This window comes from Protopterus annectens, chromosome 3.part1 (genome assembly GCF_019279795.1).
Source record: "Protopterus annectens isolate FY-2018-M chromosome 3.part1, PAN1.0, whole genome shotgun sequence".
In the NCBI taxonomy this organism is placed as follows: domain Eukaryota; kingdom Metazoa; phylum Chordata; order Ceratodontiformes; family Protopteridae; genus Protopterus; species Protopterus annectens.
This window is the reverse complement of record NC_056732.1, coordinates 1,234,967,882-1,234,987,695: the sequence shown is the minus strand read 5'-3', so window position 1 is coordinate 1,234,987,695 and position 19,814 is coordinate 1,234,967,882. Positions and strand designations below refer to the sequence as shown.

General features: G+C 43.1%; 1 protein-coding gene across 1 annotated transcript in view; it reads right to left on the bottom strand.

Annotated features, from left to right (window-relative positions):
• The window catches only part of CPT1A (carnitine palmitoyltransferase 1A), an 849,468-nt gene that overhangs the window by 270,056 nt on the left and 559,598 nt on the right, over positions 1–19,814 (bottom strand). The window contains exon 12 of the mRNA XM_044067299.1: positions 11,250–11,355. Within this exon, the coding sequence (XP_043923234.1) occupies positions 11,250–11,355 (106 nt within the window). The remainder of the gene's footprint in view (positions 1–11,249; positions 11,356–19,814) is intronic.

Genomic DNA, 19,814 nt, shown 5'->3' with positions numbered 1-19,814 from the left:
CTGGCTTTGTCCCAGCAGAGTGGAAAACAGCAACTGTAATCTCCTTGCATAAACAGGATACCTTAACAGACCCTGGGAACTAAAGACCCATATGCCTAACCAGCCTCATTTGTAAGGCCATGGACAGAATTCATCATGGACCTTATCAACAAGGATATAGAGGTCTTCAAACTTTTGACCCTCCCCAGTTTGAGTTTGTAAAAGGCAAATCATGCCTGTTGAACCTGGTGGACTTCTTTGAGAGTGTCACCGAAGCCCTGTTAGAAGGCAAAACAGTACATACTGCCTAACTCAACTTAGCCAAGGCCCTTGACACAATCCCCCACTCAGGCATCATTGAGAAACTCACCCATCTGGGGATTAACCCATACGTCCTTAGATGGGTTGCAAACTGGCTCACTGATAGAACGCATAGAGTCAAAGCTGTGGATTCCACCTCTACCAGCAGACCTGTCACCAGTGGTGTTCCACAATAATCTGTACTAGGCCCCCTACTGTTTGGAATTTATTTCTCAGAAATCCAGGCAAAAATAGATGGCTTGTGGCTTACAAAGTTTGCCAATGACTGCAAACTGGGTGCAATCACTGAATCCCCCAATGATGTCAACATACTACAAAATGGGCTTACACTGATAAATCATTGGTGCCAATGCCACGGACTTCAACATGAAACAAAAAAAAATGCATTATCATCCCGTTCACTAAAGGAGAAGTTCCTGCAAATTATAATATTACTAATACCCCTTGAATTCCAACACAGTGGTGACAGACTTGGGTATGCAAATTGATAGCAACCTCAGCTTGGATCATCATATGTCCACAGTGGTAAGGCCTTCTATGTTGCATATCTCATAAGTAAGGGTGTAGCATCCAAAGCTAAGGAGGTCATAACTCCCCTGTACTTGTCCCTCATAAGACCAATAATAGAGTAAAATTCTCCCTTCTGTATGTACCTCACCAGACATGAAGCAGCTGGAGAGACCTCACAGGTTTTTGACCAAAAAGGTTTAGGGCCTTCAATACATGACGTACAGGTACAAACTGAAGGCTCCATATCTTGGTCTTTAAAGGAACAAGGATATGACACTGCTAGGCTTGTAAAGGCCCTAGGACCAACAGCCTAGTAACCACCTATGATTCTCTGCCTCTAATAGGCAGAGGCAGCCTGTAAATCTTTCACTAGCTATACCTCTTAAGATAACCTCTAAGGCACATAAACTTGCATGATACAACTGGGGAGCTTGGCTAGGATTATAAAGGCCCCACATATAGTATACACCTATGAATCTATGAGGTTTACTAGAAATCATTCCAAAAGCTGACAGGTACAGCCCTCTGATTCACATTTGGAACATGATGTACTCTAGACTGAGGACATAAGATTTCAGTTTAAAAAACATGATGATATACAGCAATGAAAAGATAACAATGTTTTTGAGGAAGTTGATCATGTTAGCCAAAAATGCATTTCTACTAGGAAGGTGTGTACCCTCAAACTCCAAAAGGAATAACATCTAAACACTGCAAAAAAGAACCTCCAAAGGTTTCACCTCGGTGTGCATTAGAATCTCTTCATCTTCTTGTTATAAATACTTTGTCAACCGCAGTGAAAAAATTCAATCCTTGGATATCAAATCTGTGTTTTTCCAAGGTATGGAACTCTCTCATGACATTTATAGCTGTCCCCCTTCCTCAACCAAAATGTGAGAGGTAACTGGAAGCTTGAGAAGTCTGCTTATTGTCTGTCAGATGCTTCACTGCACTGATAATAACAAGATGAAAAACAGCAGTAAGTCAAGAAGGAGAATCTCACAGGCTGACCCTGCTGTGATATACTAGTTTGAGCGAAGCAATAATGTCATTTGAGTGCTTACCTGCCATGTCGTTTCAGTTATTCCTTATCACAAAGCTATATTCCAGGTTGGCCATGAAGAACATCGCCACCACTGTTACATGGGATTAGGGTTGGGAGGGTGGCCTAATGGTTAAGGTGTTTGTCTTGAAAACACAAGGTACAGGGTTTGAATCTCACAGGGGGATAATTGGCTAGGCTTAAAATGGCTCGCAAGGGCAGTTAGCCTAGTACTAATCTATGAACCTATGAACCTAAACATCGCCACCACTGCTACATGGGATTAAACATTGCCACTACTGTTACATGGGATTAAACATCGCCACCACTGTTACATGGGATTAAACATTGCCACTACTGTTACATGGGATTAAACATTGTCACTACTGTTACATGGGATTAAACATTGTCACTACTGTTACATGGGATTAAACATTGCCACCACTGTTACATGGGATTAAACATTGCCACCACTGTTACATGGGATTAAACATTGCCACCACTGTTACATGGGATTAAACATTGCCACCACTGTTACATGGGATTAAACATTGCCACCACTGTTACATGGGATTAAACACTGCCACTACTGTTACATGGGATTAAACATTGCCACCACTGTTACATGGGATTAAACATTGCCACTACTGTTACATGGGATTAAACATTGCCACTACTGTTACATGGGATTAAACATCGCCACCACTGTTACATGGGATTAAACATTGCCACCACTGTTACATGGGATTAAACATCGCCACTACTGTTACATGGGATTAAACATCGCCACTACTGTTACATGGGATTAAACATCGCCACTACTGTTACATGGGATTAAACATTGCCACTACTGTTACATGGGATTAAACATCGCCACTACTGTTACATACTGTTACATGGGATTAAACATTGCCACTACTGTTACATGGGACTAAACACTGCCACTACTGTTACATGGGATTAAACATTGCCACTACTGTTACATGGGACTAAACACTGCCACTACTGTTACATGGGACTAAACACTGCCACTACTGTTACATGGGATTAAACATTGCCACTACTGTTACATGGGATTAAACATTGCCACTACTGTTACATGGGATTAAACATTGCCACTACTGTTACATGGGATTAAACATTGCTACTACTGATGGTAAGGTGCCTTTGTACAAGACCGCTAAATGCAAATCTTCCTTCTATAATCAAGAAATCTTCTAGGGTAGCACAGCTGGATATCCTGCTTATACCAGTTGTGATGGACTTGTATTCTGGAAACAGGGCAAACTCTCTGGGTCACCAGGGAAGGCAGAGCAGGGATTAACCTTTAATGCTTCTTATCTGGTATCCGGCATAGAACATGTCACTGTACAGACTATTTATGAGACAAGCAACACTGTTCCGCAAATCCAACTTTGCAAAACTAGCTCTAAAATTATACTCCACAAGGAAAGATGAATCCCTGAAACTAGTTGTCTCCAGTGATGATTCATAAAGAAACCTCTCTGATTTTGGCACTTTTGGGGAAAACATTTGATTGTTTTGATGGGAAAAGATGGAAAATTCTCACCACCTAAAATTAAAGAGCACTATGCAGAACTTCTCATAGAAACTTTGCCATTTCAGATAACCTCAGCAATACACTCTAATTGGACCTGGCAGGGAGGATGGCAGGGAGCAGCCAATATTATCTTATCCATCCTGGAGGGAAGTGGGGGATAGGTGTGGGGAGGCAGCTTGCCTGTATTGCCTACTGCCACAACATTAAAAGCCTAGCAAGCTGAGTGCTGCTTAGACAGAAGGTTGCGCAGAAGCAGAGGATGCATGCTCCTCTCAGGGCTATTATAGCAGAGATTAAAAAGCTGCAGCTGGGTTGGGATAGGACAGTCCACAGAATCTGGAGAATGACCCGCTCCCTAACACGCAACTCTCACCTCCACTGCAAACAAATGGGCTGGAGGACTTTTACCTTGATATTTGAAGGAATGGGTCACAGCTGGATGCAAGAAGGGGAGCTAATGGGTCAATTATGCTCTACTCCAAACATATAACTTATAATCCAGGGTATAACACCCTTCAGGCACTGTTTGTCAATGATAATTATTCATTGTTTAAGACAACTAGCTCTACAAACCCAGTCAAAGAAAAATGGATTTGCTTGGAAATCAGTGGAATAAAAGAATTCATTCAAACTCAGTGAATTCATAGCATCCTCTGGTCAGCTGAAGAAATGGTAACAGGCAAACTGTCTTACTAAGAAAGGGGTTTCCACCCTTGAGCTTCAAACAATTAATGAAGGAATATTGAACTGCTGTGCGAAATTTTAACCTACGTTTCCTTCTTTACAAAGACAGTTTTTTTTTTCTTTGTATGGGAATTTCACTGCTATGTGCTTTAAAACAGTTTGCAATGATTTTGGCAAAGACTATGAATTTTTCATTGCAGCTCAGACTGTGAGCTGTGTATGTACATCTCAGTAATATTTAGACTGCTTGGATGTTCAGAAAACAATCTCCATGTGCTCTGAAATCTCAACACGTTTGTTCAACCTTTTCAAGTAGCACACTTGTCTTTACTGGTTCTACCCAACTCAATAACAGATACTCAGGATGTCTCTAAGGCTACTCACAAAACAAATACTTCTTGGATTCTACCTCCTCATGCAAGTATAACCTGCTGCTCCAAGAAGTTATATGTTACATGTTATGAAATTATAAAAAGCAGTTTTCTTGGGACAGACTGAAGGCCCTGTCGTACTCTGCATCTTACAGGCTGGTGAGAGGCAACTTGTGCCTAGCCTACAGATCAGTCTCAGACCCAGCCCTAATGGAAATACTGCATGCCCACAAGTGAAATGGGACAAGATTCACTCGATCTAGATATTTTAACCTAGCCTGCGACATTAAGAGGACATGCTGGATAGACAGATATGTCTCCCAAAGATTGCCACACCTCTGGAGCAAACTCCCAATTCATGTAAAACAGAGCTCCTCAATGACCCTGGACAACTGGATGGGTGACAGTAAATTTACCCGGGGGGTTGTCATCTATGTCCCTTTTGAATAAGGTCTGTCGGTGCTGATCATAGACTCATGCTGCAAATATAGGCAATACAACTTGGTCAATAAGAGAACAAGGGTATAAAATGGCTGGGCTTATAAAGGCCCTAGGCCAATAGCCTAGTAACCTCCTATGACCTATGATTTGGACCTTATTTTCTTTTCTGCTGTATGCTCTTCAGTTCTCTACAGTTTGATTCTGACAGGAGTAAACACAGTTTACCGGATTCTTTTTACCTTCTTGCTTCTTTTTCAGACCACCAGCCATCGTACACTTTCTTACATCCATCTCAACTTAGATCTAACCATCATCATGCAATGCATTCCATGGTGCCAACAGCCTTTGATTGCAATAATATTTTCTCACATGTTCTTTGAAAAGTTCTGATTTGCCAGTCATGACACCTTCTTCTGCTATTGCTTTTCCTTCTGAAATGTGCTCATCCAACTTTCCCCTGGTGTTTTTCTGATCCCTTTCTCCTAAAGCAAGTGAAGCATAATTTTTTTTTATTATTTTAATATTTTACCATTTTGGTAACCAGATGTTCAACTGAAACACTAAATTCCTTCTAGAGCTGAGATCTAGTACCGCAAAAAATATATAGACTTGCTAAAAGTACACAGGTAAGAGCACTATGGATTCAAATCCAGGCTCTAGCTTCTCAGCTCAACAGCATATGCAGTAAACTCTCAGTTAACTGGCACCCATGGGGATTGGCAGATGCTGAATAACTGTAGTTTCTGGTTGCTTGTGAGTTACTATTAAAAATAGGCCTGACTAATACTGTACCCTATACTATTTGTTTGGTTTGACCTGTTCTTAGGTTGGGAGAGGGAATTTATTCACATCTTCCTTTTTAAAACTCTAAAACTCTAAAAATGTAAGATATTTTTTTACTGGGGGGGGGGGGAGACAATAAGTGCAACACATGAAAACTGTACTGTATTTCTTCGTTTTTTTTTTTCCCTGATTGCTTCAGTTCCGGTTAACTGTGAGTTTACTGTATTCTCTTCTCACTACCATGCTCTTTCACCATGCCCTCTTAATCATACATGCTTTCTACCTATTAACCTCATCAGACTCTAGGAGCCATTTAAAATGCATGCAGTATTCTAGTCTAACATAAGTATATCACTAAAAATAATGCCAAAAAAATCAAATCCAAAATATTGAATCATTATAATAATTGCAACTTAGATAGCAACCTCAAAAATAACAAAAATTAAACATTTTTTAAATAAAATGTGCAATGTGTAGGGGTTGTGCTCCTTGCCCTTGAAGTGGTAGGCTCCACCTCCACCTCTACACATGGCCAACTCTGCATATAGGATCCATCCCAACTCTACAAACTAGTCACACTACTCCCCCTGCAGCCTGACTTCACAAAAAATCCTCCTCATACAACCTGAGACACTTCTCACAACCTACACCAACTCTCATTACCCCTAGAACCAAATTCCACATTACTGGATATGCTTTCTCCTCTCTGGCACCCTACCCTCTCCTCATCAAAATTAAGGAAATCAACACTTACTCCAAATTCAAAATGCAACTCAAAAAGCACTCTTTCATCTAAACCAAATGCTCCTGCTTCAACAATATATATATATATATATATATATATATATATATATATATATATATATAGTGTACATTACACTCTGCTTAATTGTACATTGCACTGTGCTTGTTCACTAGAATGTATATACACATTTATTTTGTGAAATATTTTGTATTCCACTCTGGCTAAGCCTGAAATTGTTCAATACTTATCAGTGTACTACCCTGGTAAACAAATATAAATAAAATATACTAACTCCATAGTTTCCCCTCATTTTACAGTAAAATATAATTGTTTGATGTTACTTGGATGCATCAGCAAGTGCAACATACTGCTTCAATCATAAATTTGCTATACCAAGTCAGTATGCAAATAAAACATCATTATGATTTGCCCCCCCCCCCCCCAATAAGGGGAAAAAGAAAATGTTGCTCGCTCAGTATTAACGAGCATATGCTAACATAATTTATGAACAGTAACGAGGATGAGGCATGTCCTGTAAAGAAAAAGTGGAAGCAAAATTACTGCCATTTTATTACTGGTTAATAATCATTTTCTAAACGGTTAAATGTTTTGTCATGATCCTAAATTGTAAAATAAGACTGCTTCAGTTTAGCTCTGGTAAAACTACTTTTAATCGTTTTCTATCTTCTATGAACGTACTTGTAAAAGCAATGCATCTGATTTTTTATCAAGAGCAAAATGCTAAAGTTGCTTCCTTGTGATCATTTTTGTTTCTTTCGTTCGTAAACTGCAAATGAATACTGATCAGCTTCAGTGAGGTAAAATCATTTGCTCGTAAGTAGTGCTGCTGTACTCCTCAATCACACCTATGTGATAAAAAATAAGCAAATAAAGCAGTGACCAAAAGCTTCATTTCATACACAGCTATATTTCTATTTCATGCTTTTTTAACGTAGCTTGATAGAAGCAGATAGTTGCCAGTGGTCAGACAAGTGCTGGGACAGGAAAGTCATGAAATTGACCCTGGGATAGGGAAGCCATCAAACTGACCCTGGGACAGGGAAGCCATCAAACTGACCATGCCCAAACTTGAGAAACATCAGCAAGCATGATTTATCTGTTTTTACATCAGCAGAAGAAAACATTCATTATTGGTTACTGTATGTGAAGATGCTCATTAGGTACCATTCATACAAGGTGATGGCAACAATGTACTCACCATGCCAGGGAATATCAAGGGTAGATGAAAGGAGTGCTTCTAGAAGCCTCAGAAAGAAGAAAACCTCATACAAGCTGTGCTATCACATGCATGGTCTACGCTAAAAAGAGGAAGGCAGTCTCATCTGAAATCATAGAAGATATGATCAAGAAGCTGGGTGTACTGGGGAAGAACGGGCTCCCAAGGGTACTTATCGCAGTATGGAGAGACAGATGTATCCCAGAAGACTGGAGAATAAGGATTCTAATACAAGTGTATAAGGACAAAGCAGATATTCACAACTGTGGGCAGCAGAGGTATCAGACTCCTACCACACTGCATAAAAGTGCTGTAGAGGGGGGGGTTGATAAATATATACTCAGACTAGTGAAAAGTAAGATGGGAGGTGAGCAGTTGTGATTCAAATCAGACACAGTACAATCAAACCAATGTTTCAGTGAGATAGAAGCAGGAGGTAAAGAAAGAGTGCAATTTTGTATTCTTACAATTGGACAAAACATATGGGAAGATCTAAAGAAAGCTTATTTGGGCAGTCCTGTATTGTCTTAAAGTCCCAGATACATTGACAGAATTAGTGGAGGTTATGTATAAGAACCCAACGACATAAGTACAAACAATGTTAAGATCACTGAAGAACTTCCAGTGGGAGAGGTTGCACGCATAAGGGTTTAGCTTTAAGCCCATTCCTCTTCATACTGGTGATGGACTACAATAAGCATACAGGTCAGATGGGAAAGATCAAAAATGCTGCTGTATGCAGACAGTGTGGCACTACAAGCAGACTCTGACAACAACCTTCAGCAAATGATAGGAGGCTGTAATGCAGAAATTAAATACAGAAAAGACAGGTGGTCATGACAGCAAATGAAGGAAACTATTAGAAGCTGAAAACTAAGATAGCAAGAAATAAGTGGAGCAGGATAACAACTTCACATATCTGAGAGGTGCGGTTGAGAAGAACTCTGAATAAAAAAGTCAAAGCTAAAATCAGAGCTGCTGCAGTCAAGCGGCACAAAGTGTTAGGGGTAATGCATAACAGAAGAATGCCAAAGAAGCTAAAAAGTAAGGTATGCAAAGCAGTTGGGTGAACAGTGCCATTGTATGGCACAGCAGCTAAGGAAACTTCCAGTAATAGAGAGGAAGCACCTGAGACAAGTAGTAGAATGTGCACTGTAGGATAGCTAAAGAAATAAGGACATCAGAGTGGAAGCCAAAGTAGCCCCTTTTGCTGAGGAGGTCAATGAGAACAGATCACAATGTCCATGAAAGCAGAAGGTAGTTTTCCGAAGCCAATTTAGGACAGACAGGAAGAAGGCAAGATGAACTGAGGATGTACAGGCAAGAGATGGATGGACTGTGTGACAGAAGATCTGCTACACGTGGACATGGATGTTGAATAAGGTAGAAGAGTGGCTCTGAATTGAGACAGGTGGCTACAGCTGATGCGACACTACAACCCCCCATGTAAAATGGGCAAAAGAAAATTGTAGCTGATGATGACTGTGTGCTGTCTGAGGAAGAGAACTTGATGGAATAAGTGGGCTTTTCTCAAACCAGGTACACTGAAAATAACACTGAAAACTTTTGATCATGTGTTCATGCAGTTAGCAATGTACAAATTGATCAAGACACACAATCACATTTTATCATTAAATCCACACCAACTTTATTACATACATACCAAACTTCTAGTACTTTTTTCAGAGTTCATAACCAGGAACCACAAAAAAAGCAACCAAAACTAGTAAAACATAAAAGCACAGCAGTGTGTAGAATCCCAAGACACAAACTTTAATGAAAAGAAGCGCTTTTGTCACATACAAGAATCAAACTTCCTCAGATCATCTGAAGGAGTTTGATTCTTGTACCTGACAAAAGTGCTTATCTTCCCTAAAGTTTGTGTCCTGGGATTCTACATACTGTTGTGCCTTTTTGTTTTACTACTTTTTCAGAATGTGGTGATGTTGCGGTAGCGTTGTCGCCTCATAGCAAGACGTTGACCCGTTTGATTCTCAGCTAGAGCATCTTCTGTGTGGAGGCATACATGAATGGGGCGTGCCTTCGTTGAAGGTTGTGTGTCAGGGCTGGTAACCCGGTATGTAAAAATCCACTACCAATCATTAGCGGGCCGGCATTCCGCTGTGGCGACCCCTAACCGGAAAAAAGCCGAAAGACACAAACAAGCAAACTTTTTCAGAATTATGACATGCGTGTCTTCTGCGACAGAGAATGCTCACACTGAAATACATGTATGTATTACTCTTGTCACTTTTTTAATGACTTGCATTGAAATAGTTATAAAAGGAGTATGGGATACTGGCATCTATCTGCCCCACCAACCTAGCTCAATTCTCTTTACTATTTCTCTAAGCAGGTTCTGCTACGAGCACTTGAGCTCTGAGTGTTGAAAACCACTTTCACAAAGTCAGGAACTAGAGTGTCTTGTAGCACATGTATGCTACTGCTCACAGCTGGAGGATGAAGTATTACAGACCACGAAGGGAGTTTCCGGGTTAAGGAGCAATGCAGAAATTTAGGTTTGGGAAGGGAAGTGGAGTTTTTAGTATTAGGGAAAGGGAAGGAAGTCTTATGCTTAGGGAGAGAAAATGGGGTTTTAGGGTTCGGGTGCGATTGGAGAATGTAGGTTTATTGAGGGGTTCTGGAGTTTTAGGTTTAGAAAGTGGGAAGGAAGTGCTGATATTCTCTTCACCCGACATACAATAAGAACAATATTCATGCTAGGACATTCTTAGTGCCACTATATGAGCACTTGACAAATAGTAAGTTTATTGGACAAAGTCTTTAACATGGTAGAGAGGGGGCTGCATAAAACAATGTTTGCACTTTTGTTTTGAGGAGATGTTACTCAATATTTTCTGACCGAGTATTTTGTAGTCAGGGAATTTTACTATCAATCATCCACAGCAGAACCAGAGAAAGTTTGGAGAGACCCTAAACTTCTATTAAGTCTTGACAAAATGATTCTGCTATGGTTATAGGGCAACCTCTTTTCAAGTCTTCTGGAAGGAAAAAAATGATGCAGTGTGGATAGCCATTAATGAGCAGTACTGCATGTCTTTGTCTTTTTTAAGTAAGATCTTGACTTGAAAGACAGAACAAAATACTGGTCTCTGAAAGAAGACAGTTGTATGAGAAATTAAATTTGTCCCAAGAACAATATTTCTAGGTTTTAGATGAAACTTAAATCCGTCACTAAGGCAAAGTGTTTGTGCTGCCAGTCAATAAACCAAAGATAAATGCAAAAATATCTACTAAACTTACATCAAAGTACATATATCATTTTAGGTGTGGCCTTCTCAGTTTGAAGGTGAAGGCTGGGAAGGGAGGCTTATATATATTTTGCATGTATCATGCAATAAGTTGTTATATGACAAGCATCACAATTTATTTTTCACAGCACCCAGCTGATGCTCACATGTATGCAGGACTATGAATATTACATAATGAGACACCTAAATATTAGGCACTGAATGAGAAGCAACTTTAGGTCTCAGTGACATGCAGAAAACACATTATCTGTGAATAAAGCATATTATTATAGGGAAATTCTGTTATCTTGTAAACTGAATTACCTCCCACAAATGTGCAACGACTGGGGCATCTGCCCAAGAATGCTCTGCATTTAAGCCCATTTTGCCGTTCTTGAAAACAACGAAGGTCAAAGATTTGTCAAACCACCTAATACAGTGAAAAGAAGAAAAAGAAAAAGATGATAAAAATTCATTGTACTTTTCATTAAAAATGCTTAAAAGACCATTTACATATGTTAATGTATATTTCAGTGATTACAAAGGCAAATATGTAAACCAGTTTAACTACAATATTACACTCGTAAAACTACAAAGTTCCACCAGATGCATACTTAATGTTTGTTGTATTATTATTTACTGTGGTACACTCAGGCCAATTCATACAGCAGTGGTGCCAAACCAAGATGGAAAAATTGTCTCAGTGGCTAACCAGGTTAGGGAAAATGCAAGCAGAACCATGCTTCAGTATGAAGGTCGTGACCCATAACAGCATAAACATTTCAACATCTAGTCAACATCTAGGGTTAATTAATGTCCTTGGTGTTACCTAAACTTCCTTTCAACAAGAAACAGATCTTTTTTAACCCATTTACTATTGGCCATTTTCCAGATGTTTATGCCTCTAACCCTGATTCACTTTCATATTATCTGTACCTCCTCCTCCCTAAGAAATGTATTTTTTTAACTCCTTCACTACTGCCCACTTCCCATATATCTATGCCTCTAATACTGACTAATTTGGTTATTTCTTTTATTCACTATCTCTATAATTAAGCTATCTCCATAAATGCAGTGAAATGTTCTAATGTCAGATTTAGGGAAATATGCATAGACAGCTTTGTAGACAATGGCCTTAGTTTATGCTCTTAGCTTCAGTGGCATTGGAGTTTCTGCTTCTTGAAATTTACTAAGATATTAATTTGTCACTTTTGTGCAACAATATTTAAAAAGGACTGAAACTCTCATTTTTTTAGAAATGAAGTGTTTAATATTATCACAAACTGCAAAGCACCAAACTGCTCAACCATGACCAATAAACTCAAAAGAGCAAAGTAAATGGAACAGAGTACGCCAGTAATATTTCCACAAAAAAAAGTTTAATTTTGTTTAATATTATACTAACACTACATTTCCATTTCTGACAGATTTTAGATTTGTTACCCTGAAATAACCAGATTTTATTTTAAACAGAATTCTTTGAAAGGGATACAATTTGTCAATTTCTAAAGACTACATAGACATTAATCTGACCAATGACTATTAGTAAATTATACTAACTCAGTAATAATCTGACATTTTCTTATAAATATTTCAAAACAAGTCAGCTTGACATTCAGCCATACATTAAATAATGGACGACTTTTACATTTGGTTTGCAAAAAAAAAATAAAAAAAACAAGAAAAGGTGTCTTAAATGTGTGGATCGCAGTCACCACTTGACAAAAACATTTTTAGTTCTGATGTTAAACTGTGTTAACAAAAAAAGTCCACCATAACATATCACATGCACATGTTTGTTACAAACCAACTGTACAGCAGGTTAACGGCTATGTGGTCCCAGTGAGTTCTCCATAAAAAGAGAATATACTTCAAAACATTTTGAAATGTTCAGGAAAATGTAAAAAGACACTCAGCTACAGACTGCAATTGGTTTGTGATTTTAGGTACACTGACATGTACAGGCATGCACTTTCAAACTTATGCCGGGTGTGTCATTTCATATCTGCCGATATTTGGGGCTACTAGCTATTTATGGTATCAAAAAAGTTTCTCTTTTAATCATGACATGTACATGACATTTTTAGTTCTAAAAAAATAGCAACTGTAAAGATATGATCTGAAGTAGGAGATTCATTTGTCAGCAACCTGTGGGTATGGATCCGATATCGGATCCGAACCGGCATGGTTTATCCAGCTATGGATCCGAGCTCCTAGCTCCTCCCCTCACCCATAATGCCCTGCTCTCCCTACATGACCTCAGATCTAGTTTCCCGCGTTCATGGTGACAGCTTGATCTTTGAGCTCCTTCAGCTAAGTGAAAATTTAGTATTTTACTAAGGGTTTTTTGGTCTATTAATAGTTCCTTTGTGTGAAAGTGTTAGGTTTCCCACCCATTTAAACTATTTTTGGTTAATTTACTTATTTTTTTGTAATTCCCTCCCCTCGCTGGTAGCGTAGTTTGTGTGTGCGTGGTTCTTTGGGGCCTGTAGTGTGACTGGGTAGTTAACTTGTTAACTGGTTAACTTGTTAGTTTTCTTTTTTGTTTAAAAAAAAAAAAAAAAAAAATGTCTGAAGCCCCAAAGGCGATTTTTTCAAAATGCTCCGAGTGTGGCCATAAGCTGTCCCCTGCGGATGGCCACACTCAGTGTGTTCGATGCCTAGGGGTTGAACACCTCACTTCTGGATGTTCAATCTGTGCAGGGTTCAACCCCAGGGCATTGAAGGAGCGGAGGTCGAAGCTGGTCTTGGCGGGACCTTTACCCCCGGACTCGGCTTCGGCCTCCGCCCCTTTGGTAGTTACCGCTCCTGCGGTACCTGCCCTACCTGCTCCCGCTCCTCCTCCCGGGACTCAAACTCCCTCTACGGGTTCGGAGGACAGGGAAGCTAGGAAGAAGGACCGGAGAGAGAAGCACCACAAGCGGCGGGCCGAGACCTCCGTCTCAGTCTCAGCCCCGCCGGCTAAGCGGGCTTCTCCTCCGGCCTCTCTAGCTACTGGTTCTCCTCCTCCTCGGCTCCGGTCCCCGACCTTTTCACCGGGACCTGAGGAGGAGACCCGACCTCCTTCGAGGCTATCGAGGTGGTACTCAAGGCCTACCCTCGGTAGCATCTTCAAGGTCGACCTATAGTCTTTCTGACGCCGATCTGGACCGGATGATGCGAAGGTTCATCCAGGCCCAGATGCAGATGGGAGTGCTCCTGCCTCGGAGCTCGACCCCTTTTTTCAAGTCCATAGCTCCTTCTCCGACCCGCTACCCGGGTTCGGAGCGCTCGGAGCCGGGCAGCTTTGGAGCTGGGGGTGGGTCGGCTCCGATAGTACTGGCTACTTCGGATCCGACCCTGCCCTTGAGTGTGTCGGATCCGACCTCTCGGAGCCTTGGCCTGAGTTTCGGATCCGAGGGACTCAGTGTGCCTTTGGCGCCATCCGTGTCGGAGTGCACTGGTCCCTCGGATCAGAGGGGCTCAGCGCCGGCTCGGATCCAAGGGGGAGCCGACTGTTGGATCCTTTGGTCGAGGCCGGCTCCCCTTCGGCTTTTCATGTAGTGGAGAGGGTTCTGTTGAGGGCTTCCGGACCCCCGGCACTTGCTTCGGCTCCGTCCCGCACTCCATCTGCTCTGGGTCAGGCTTCTGTCACCCGGCCACTGGGACAGCCCGTTTCTATGCCCCAAGCAGTTCCTGTGGAACTAGACACTGCTTGTGAGGGCTCCTCGGACAGCCCCCCCAAGGAGGCACCTCGCAAGCACACGTGTAAAAGGAGGCACGTAGACTCCCCTGAGTCTTTAACTGAAGACACGGACTTGGAGGAAGGGGAAGGCTCCCCAAGATCACCCCCCGAGGATGTCTCCTTTGGAGACATCATGGAAATGCTTCGCATAAGAGGTGGGTGGTCTGCCCCAAAGTCTTCTTTGGACGAGTCCGTGTTCTTGGAGGCATTCGAAGTGGGCCCGTCTACCTCTTGGGTGTCCCCTCCTGCCGACCCCCTGGTGGACCTTATTACCACCAGGGCGTGGAAGGAACCGGACACCGTGGAGCCAATCCCCAAAAGGCCAGACAGGATTCTCAGCCCCCCTGCTGACCGTGCCCACTGGAGTAAGGGTCCTCCGGTAGATGCCATGTTGACGGCAGCAGCCACCAAGAGGGAACTCGCCCAGGAGAGTCCCTCAGTCCATCCTCCGAGCAAGGAGTCTCGGATGATGGACCGCTTGGGGAAGCGAATGTTTAGTTCAGCGACCTTCTCAGTGAGGGCGCTCAACTATCTGGCACATGTTATTAGGATGCAGCGCAATCTTATTAAAGAATACGCTGCATCCCCCCCAGAGTCCATGTCGGAGGAGGACAAACTTTTGCACTCCACCCGTATGGCCACACTTCGGTCCGTGACAACTACCTCTATGCGGTTGCTTTCCCATGCTACTGAGGGAGCCACTAGAGCTGCAGGAGTAGGCCTAGTCACGAGATGCCAGGCCTGGCTCCGCCATTGCGATTTCACAGAGCCCTTCAAGGCGTCTTTCGCGAACGCCCCCTTTGATGGTTCTGCCCTTTTTGGCAAGACGGTTCGCGACACCTTGGTCCAGAGCGAGAAGGACGGGAAGACGCTGTCTGCCGTCGGAGTCAGCTTCTCTGTGCCCCAAAGGTCCTACTCTAGGAACCAAAAGGGCCAGAAGAAGATGTGGTTCCGGAAGTCGCAGCAATCCCAACCCGCTCCAGACAACCAGTCCTTCCATGGCAGAGGAGGACAGGGCGGACGCCGCCCCAGGGGCAGAGGGGCTCCCAGGAATTTCGGGTCCAGAGAACCTTTCTCTGAGTGGCCCGCACAACAACCCTGAGGGGTTGCCCGACTGCTCCACTCTGGAGGCAGTCAGGGGACGTTTTTCGGAGCACCTAGCTGCATGGGAGTCCATAACAACAGACCGCTGGGTCCTCCATATTATATCCGGAGGATACAAAATCCCCTTTCTTCACTTCCCAAAACCAAAATCCCTCCCCGACGTTCCACCCGATCAAAGTGAGGCCGCTTCAGCAGAAATTGGCTATCTGCTGAGGAAAAGAGCCATCCAGCCCGTCCCCCCAGACCAGATCGGATCAGGGTTCTACTCCAGGTTCTTTTTAGTGCCAAAAAAGACGGAGGACCTAAGACCCATTTTAGATCTGTCCCTATTAAACCTGGCAGTTCAAAAGGAGAAGTTCCGGATGGTCACTTTACAATCTATCCTCCCCCTTCTGTTAGAGAATCACTGGATGTGCTCTATAGACCTCAAGGATGCGTACTACCACATACTAATGGACAGACGGTCCAGGAGGTTTCTTCGCTTCCGGCTGGGAGCCAGGCACTACCAGTTCAAGGTCCTTCCCTTTGGTCTCACCACAGCCCCCAGGGTGTTCACCAAAGTATTAGCAGTGGTTGTGGCCCACCTGAGGCTTCAGGGGGTGCAGGTCTTTCCATACCTGGACGACTGGCTTCTCACCGCCCCAACAAGGCATCTACTATCTTTGGCAAGAGACTCCTTTCTTCAGCTAGCTCCCTGGCTAGGTATCACAATAAATGTAGGAAAGTCCAACTTGGCCCCTACTCAACTGATAGATTTCATAGGTGCCAGGTTAGACACAAGGAAGTTAAGAGCCTTCCTCACAACCGACAGAATTCGGAATCTACGACTCCAGGTGCGGGCCATACTCCACTCCAGCTCAGTTCCGGCGGAATTGGTCCTGAGGGCACTAGGGTCCATGGCAGCAGCGATTTCTCTTCTCCCGCTCGCCCGCTTGAACATGCGGGTTCTTCAGTGGACACTTCAAGTACAATGGTCTTATCTTTCTCTTCCCCTGCATCACCCCATTGCAATCAGCAAGGCTTGCAAGCGGTCTCTTTTGTGGTGGCTCCATTCAGAGGATCTCCAAGGAGGCCGCCCCTTTTGTGCATCTCCCCCCCTTGCCACAGTGACCACGGACGCATCTCGCCTTGGGTGGGAGGGGGCATTTTGCGGGATGGACGGTCCAAGGCACGTGGAACGACTCAGAGACCTCCCTGCATATCAATGTTCTGGAGATGAGGGCCGTGCTCTTGGCGTTGCAAGCACTGCAGGCCTTTCTTCCCCTGGGAACAATTGCGATTCAGTCAGACAACATGTCAGTGGTCTGGTACATCAACAAACAGGGGGGGGGGGACCAGGTCTTACCCTTTATGTCGGGAAGCCATGAGAGTGTGGGAATGGGCAATCTCCACCAACCGCTTTCTCATCGCAATGCATATTCTGGGTCGGTCCAACATCCTTGTGGACAAGCTTAGTCGCACCATTCTCTCCCCGTACGAGTGGTCTCTCAATGCTCAAGTAGCGAAACGTATCTTCGCATGGTGGGGAACTCCTTGTTGCGATCTCTTTGCTTCTCCCTTAAACACCAAGTGCGACAGTTTTTTCGCTCTAATCCCTCCTCCAGGGGATTCCCCGAGAGACGCTCTGGTGCATGCTTGGCCTCCCTGTCTTCTTTACGCATACCCCCCTCTGCCTCTGATGCTCCAGGTTCTTCAGAAAGCCTCTCGGTTGGGGTGCAGAATGATCCTCATAGCCCCATTCTGGCCTCGGCAGATCTGGTTCCCTTACCTAAGGTCTCACTCAGTGAATCCACCTTGGATTCTAGATCCCATCCCGGATCTGATAACACACCCATCGAACCTACCATCTCCGAACCTGGACAACCTGAAGCTGACTGCTTGGCTGCTCCAGTTCCACTCCTAATCAGGACTCCCAGTATTTCGTCTCCCGTTAAGGCCATCCTGGTAGTGGCGCATAAACCCTCTACCAGAAAAACTTACCGCAGTAAATGGAAGCGATTCTCCATTTGGGCGGAGCGGCAAGGTCTAGATCCCTTCACGGTACCTCTTCCCATGGTCCTAGATTTCCTTACCACTCTTTTTAACGATGGCGCCAGTAGTCCCACAGTTCAGCTTGCGGCCATTTCTCATTATCATGTTGGTCATGACTCTGGGCCTCTTATGTCTGCCAAGTTATGTAAAATCTTCCTAAAAGGCACCTTTCTGCTTAGACCCCCTGTCAAGCAGGCGGTTCCACCATGGGATCTTTCCTTGGTTCTTCAGGCCTTGACCGCTCCCCCCTTCGAGCCTGCGGCCACAGTAGATCTAAAATTCTTATCTCTGAAGACTGCATTTTTAGTAGCCATTACTTCAGCCAAAAGAGTTTCGGAACTTCAAGCCCTTTCCATGAAGCCACCTTACTTGATCTTCCATCCGGACTCAGGATCAATCCCTCGTTTCTTCCTAAGGTAGCCTCGAAAGCAAACATTAATCAGTCCATCAACCTCCCCGTTTTCTTTCCTAATTATCAGAACAAAGGTGAGTACAAGCTGCCTTCATTGGATGTTCACAGGCAGCTTCGTTTTTATCTTAACAGGACAGCTGGTCACAGGCAATTCGACCAGTTGTTCATTTCCTTTGCCAAATTCAATCTGGGTAAACCAATTTCCAAAGTCTCCTTGTCACGATAGATTTCCCAGTGTATTCTATTAGCTTACCAAGCTTCTGGGAGGCCCGCACTGGACGGAGTCCATGCTCATTCAACCCGGTCTGTTTCTACCTCAGCAGCCTTTAAGGCTAGGATACCTCTGGATGACATTTGTTCAGCGGCCAGTTGGGCTTCATCTCATACCTTTATTTCTCATTACAAGCTGGATATCACGTCTAGAGGTAGAGCATCCTTTGGCTCCGCGGTGCTCCGGAATATCCTTCCATGATGGCCGCCCAAGATTCAGGTAGCTGGGGACTCTGTCCCACAGGTTGCTGACAAATGAATCTCCTACTTCAGATTTAGAAGTTATGTACTTACCATAACGTTCCATCTGAGTAGGTGTATTCATTTGTCTGCAACCATCCTGCCCTCCTATCCCCCTGGCCTTGTCAGTTTCCTGCATAGAATGTGTTACCCTTTGATTAGGGTATTTGATACAGGGCAAACTCGATCTGAGGTCATGTAGGGAGAGCAGGGCATTATGGGTGAGGGGAGGAGCTAGGAGCTCGGATCCATAGCTGGATAAACCATGCCGGTTCGGATCCGATATCGGATCCATACCCACAGGTTGCAGACAAATGAATACACCTACTCAGATGGAACGTTATGGTAAGTACATAACTTCTAATTCTGGGCCAACGGTGCATTAACTACCCTGAAAATAAGTCACATGTCCACCTTTTAAAAAAACAAAATAAAATGGAATGTTGCATTCTGTTATTCTATAAAGCCTACGGAAGTCTGCATTTGGTACTCACATTTATGAAATATCACAAATATTTTTGATGTTTACATTAGAAAGTTTTCAATTAAATATGAACACCTGGATAAAAGTTGCACAGGGCCACTTGGAGTTCTACAGTGAAGCTGGATGGTCCATTTTTGCTTTGCATACAAAAGGATTTTTGTTGACTCCGCATAATTCCAATGACAAAAAATATTACTTTTATGGAAAAAGTGGACATGGTTTTAATTCTTATACAATTATAACCCACTCCAGATACGTTCTATGCATATATTGCATTTCTAGAATTGAAGGAATGTCACACACACTTACTTTTATATAAACCAAATACATTGCACCTTTGCAGATTGTCACATTGCAAATCATACATTCATATGTGTGCCAATGCCTCAACTACTCTATGATATTTTGTACTAAAGGTTTCAGAGGAAATTTACTTGGATATACAGGTGCAACCTGCTCTCACACTTTCATTGTAGCTGTATACGCTTACATAAAGCTCTTTGTAAAACAATGGGTAGGACATTTTTTGTACTTGTTAGTACAAATGGGAGGGGGGAGGCTTGGTGATAGCACATTTTAATCACTAAAAATGCCAGTTTCATGGAAAAATAGAGAGTTCAGATG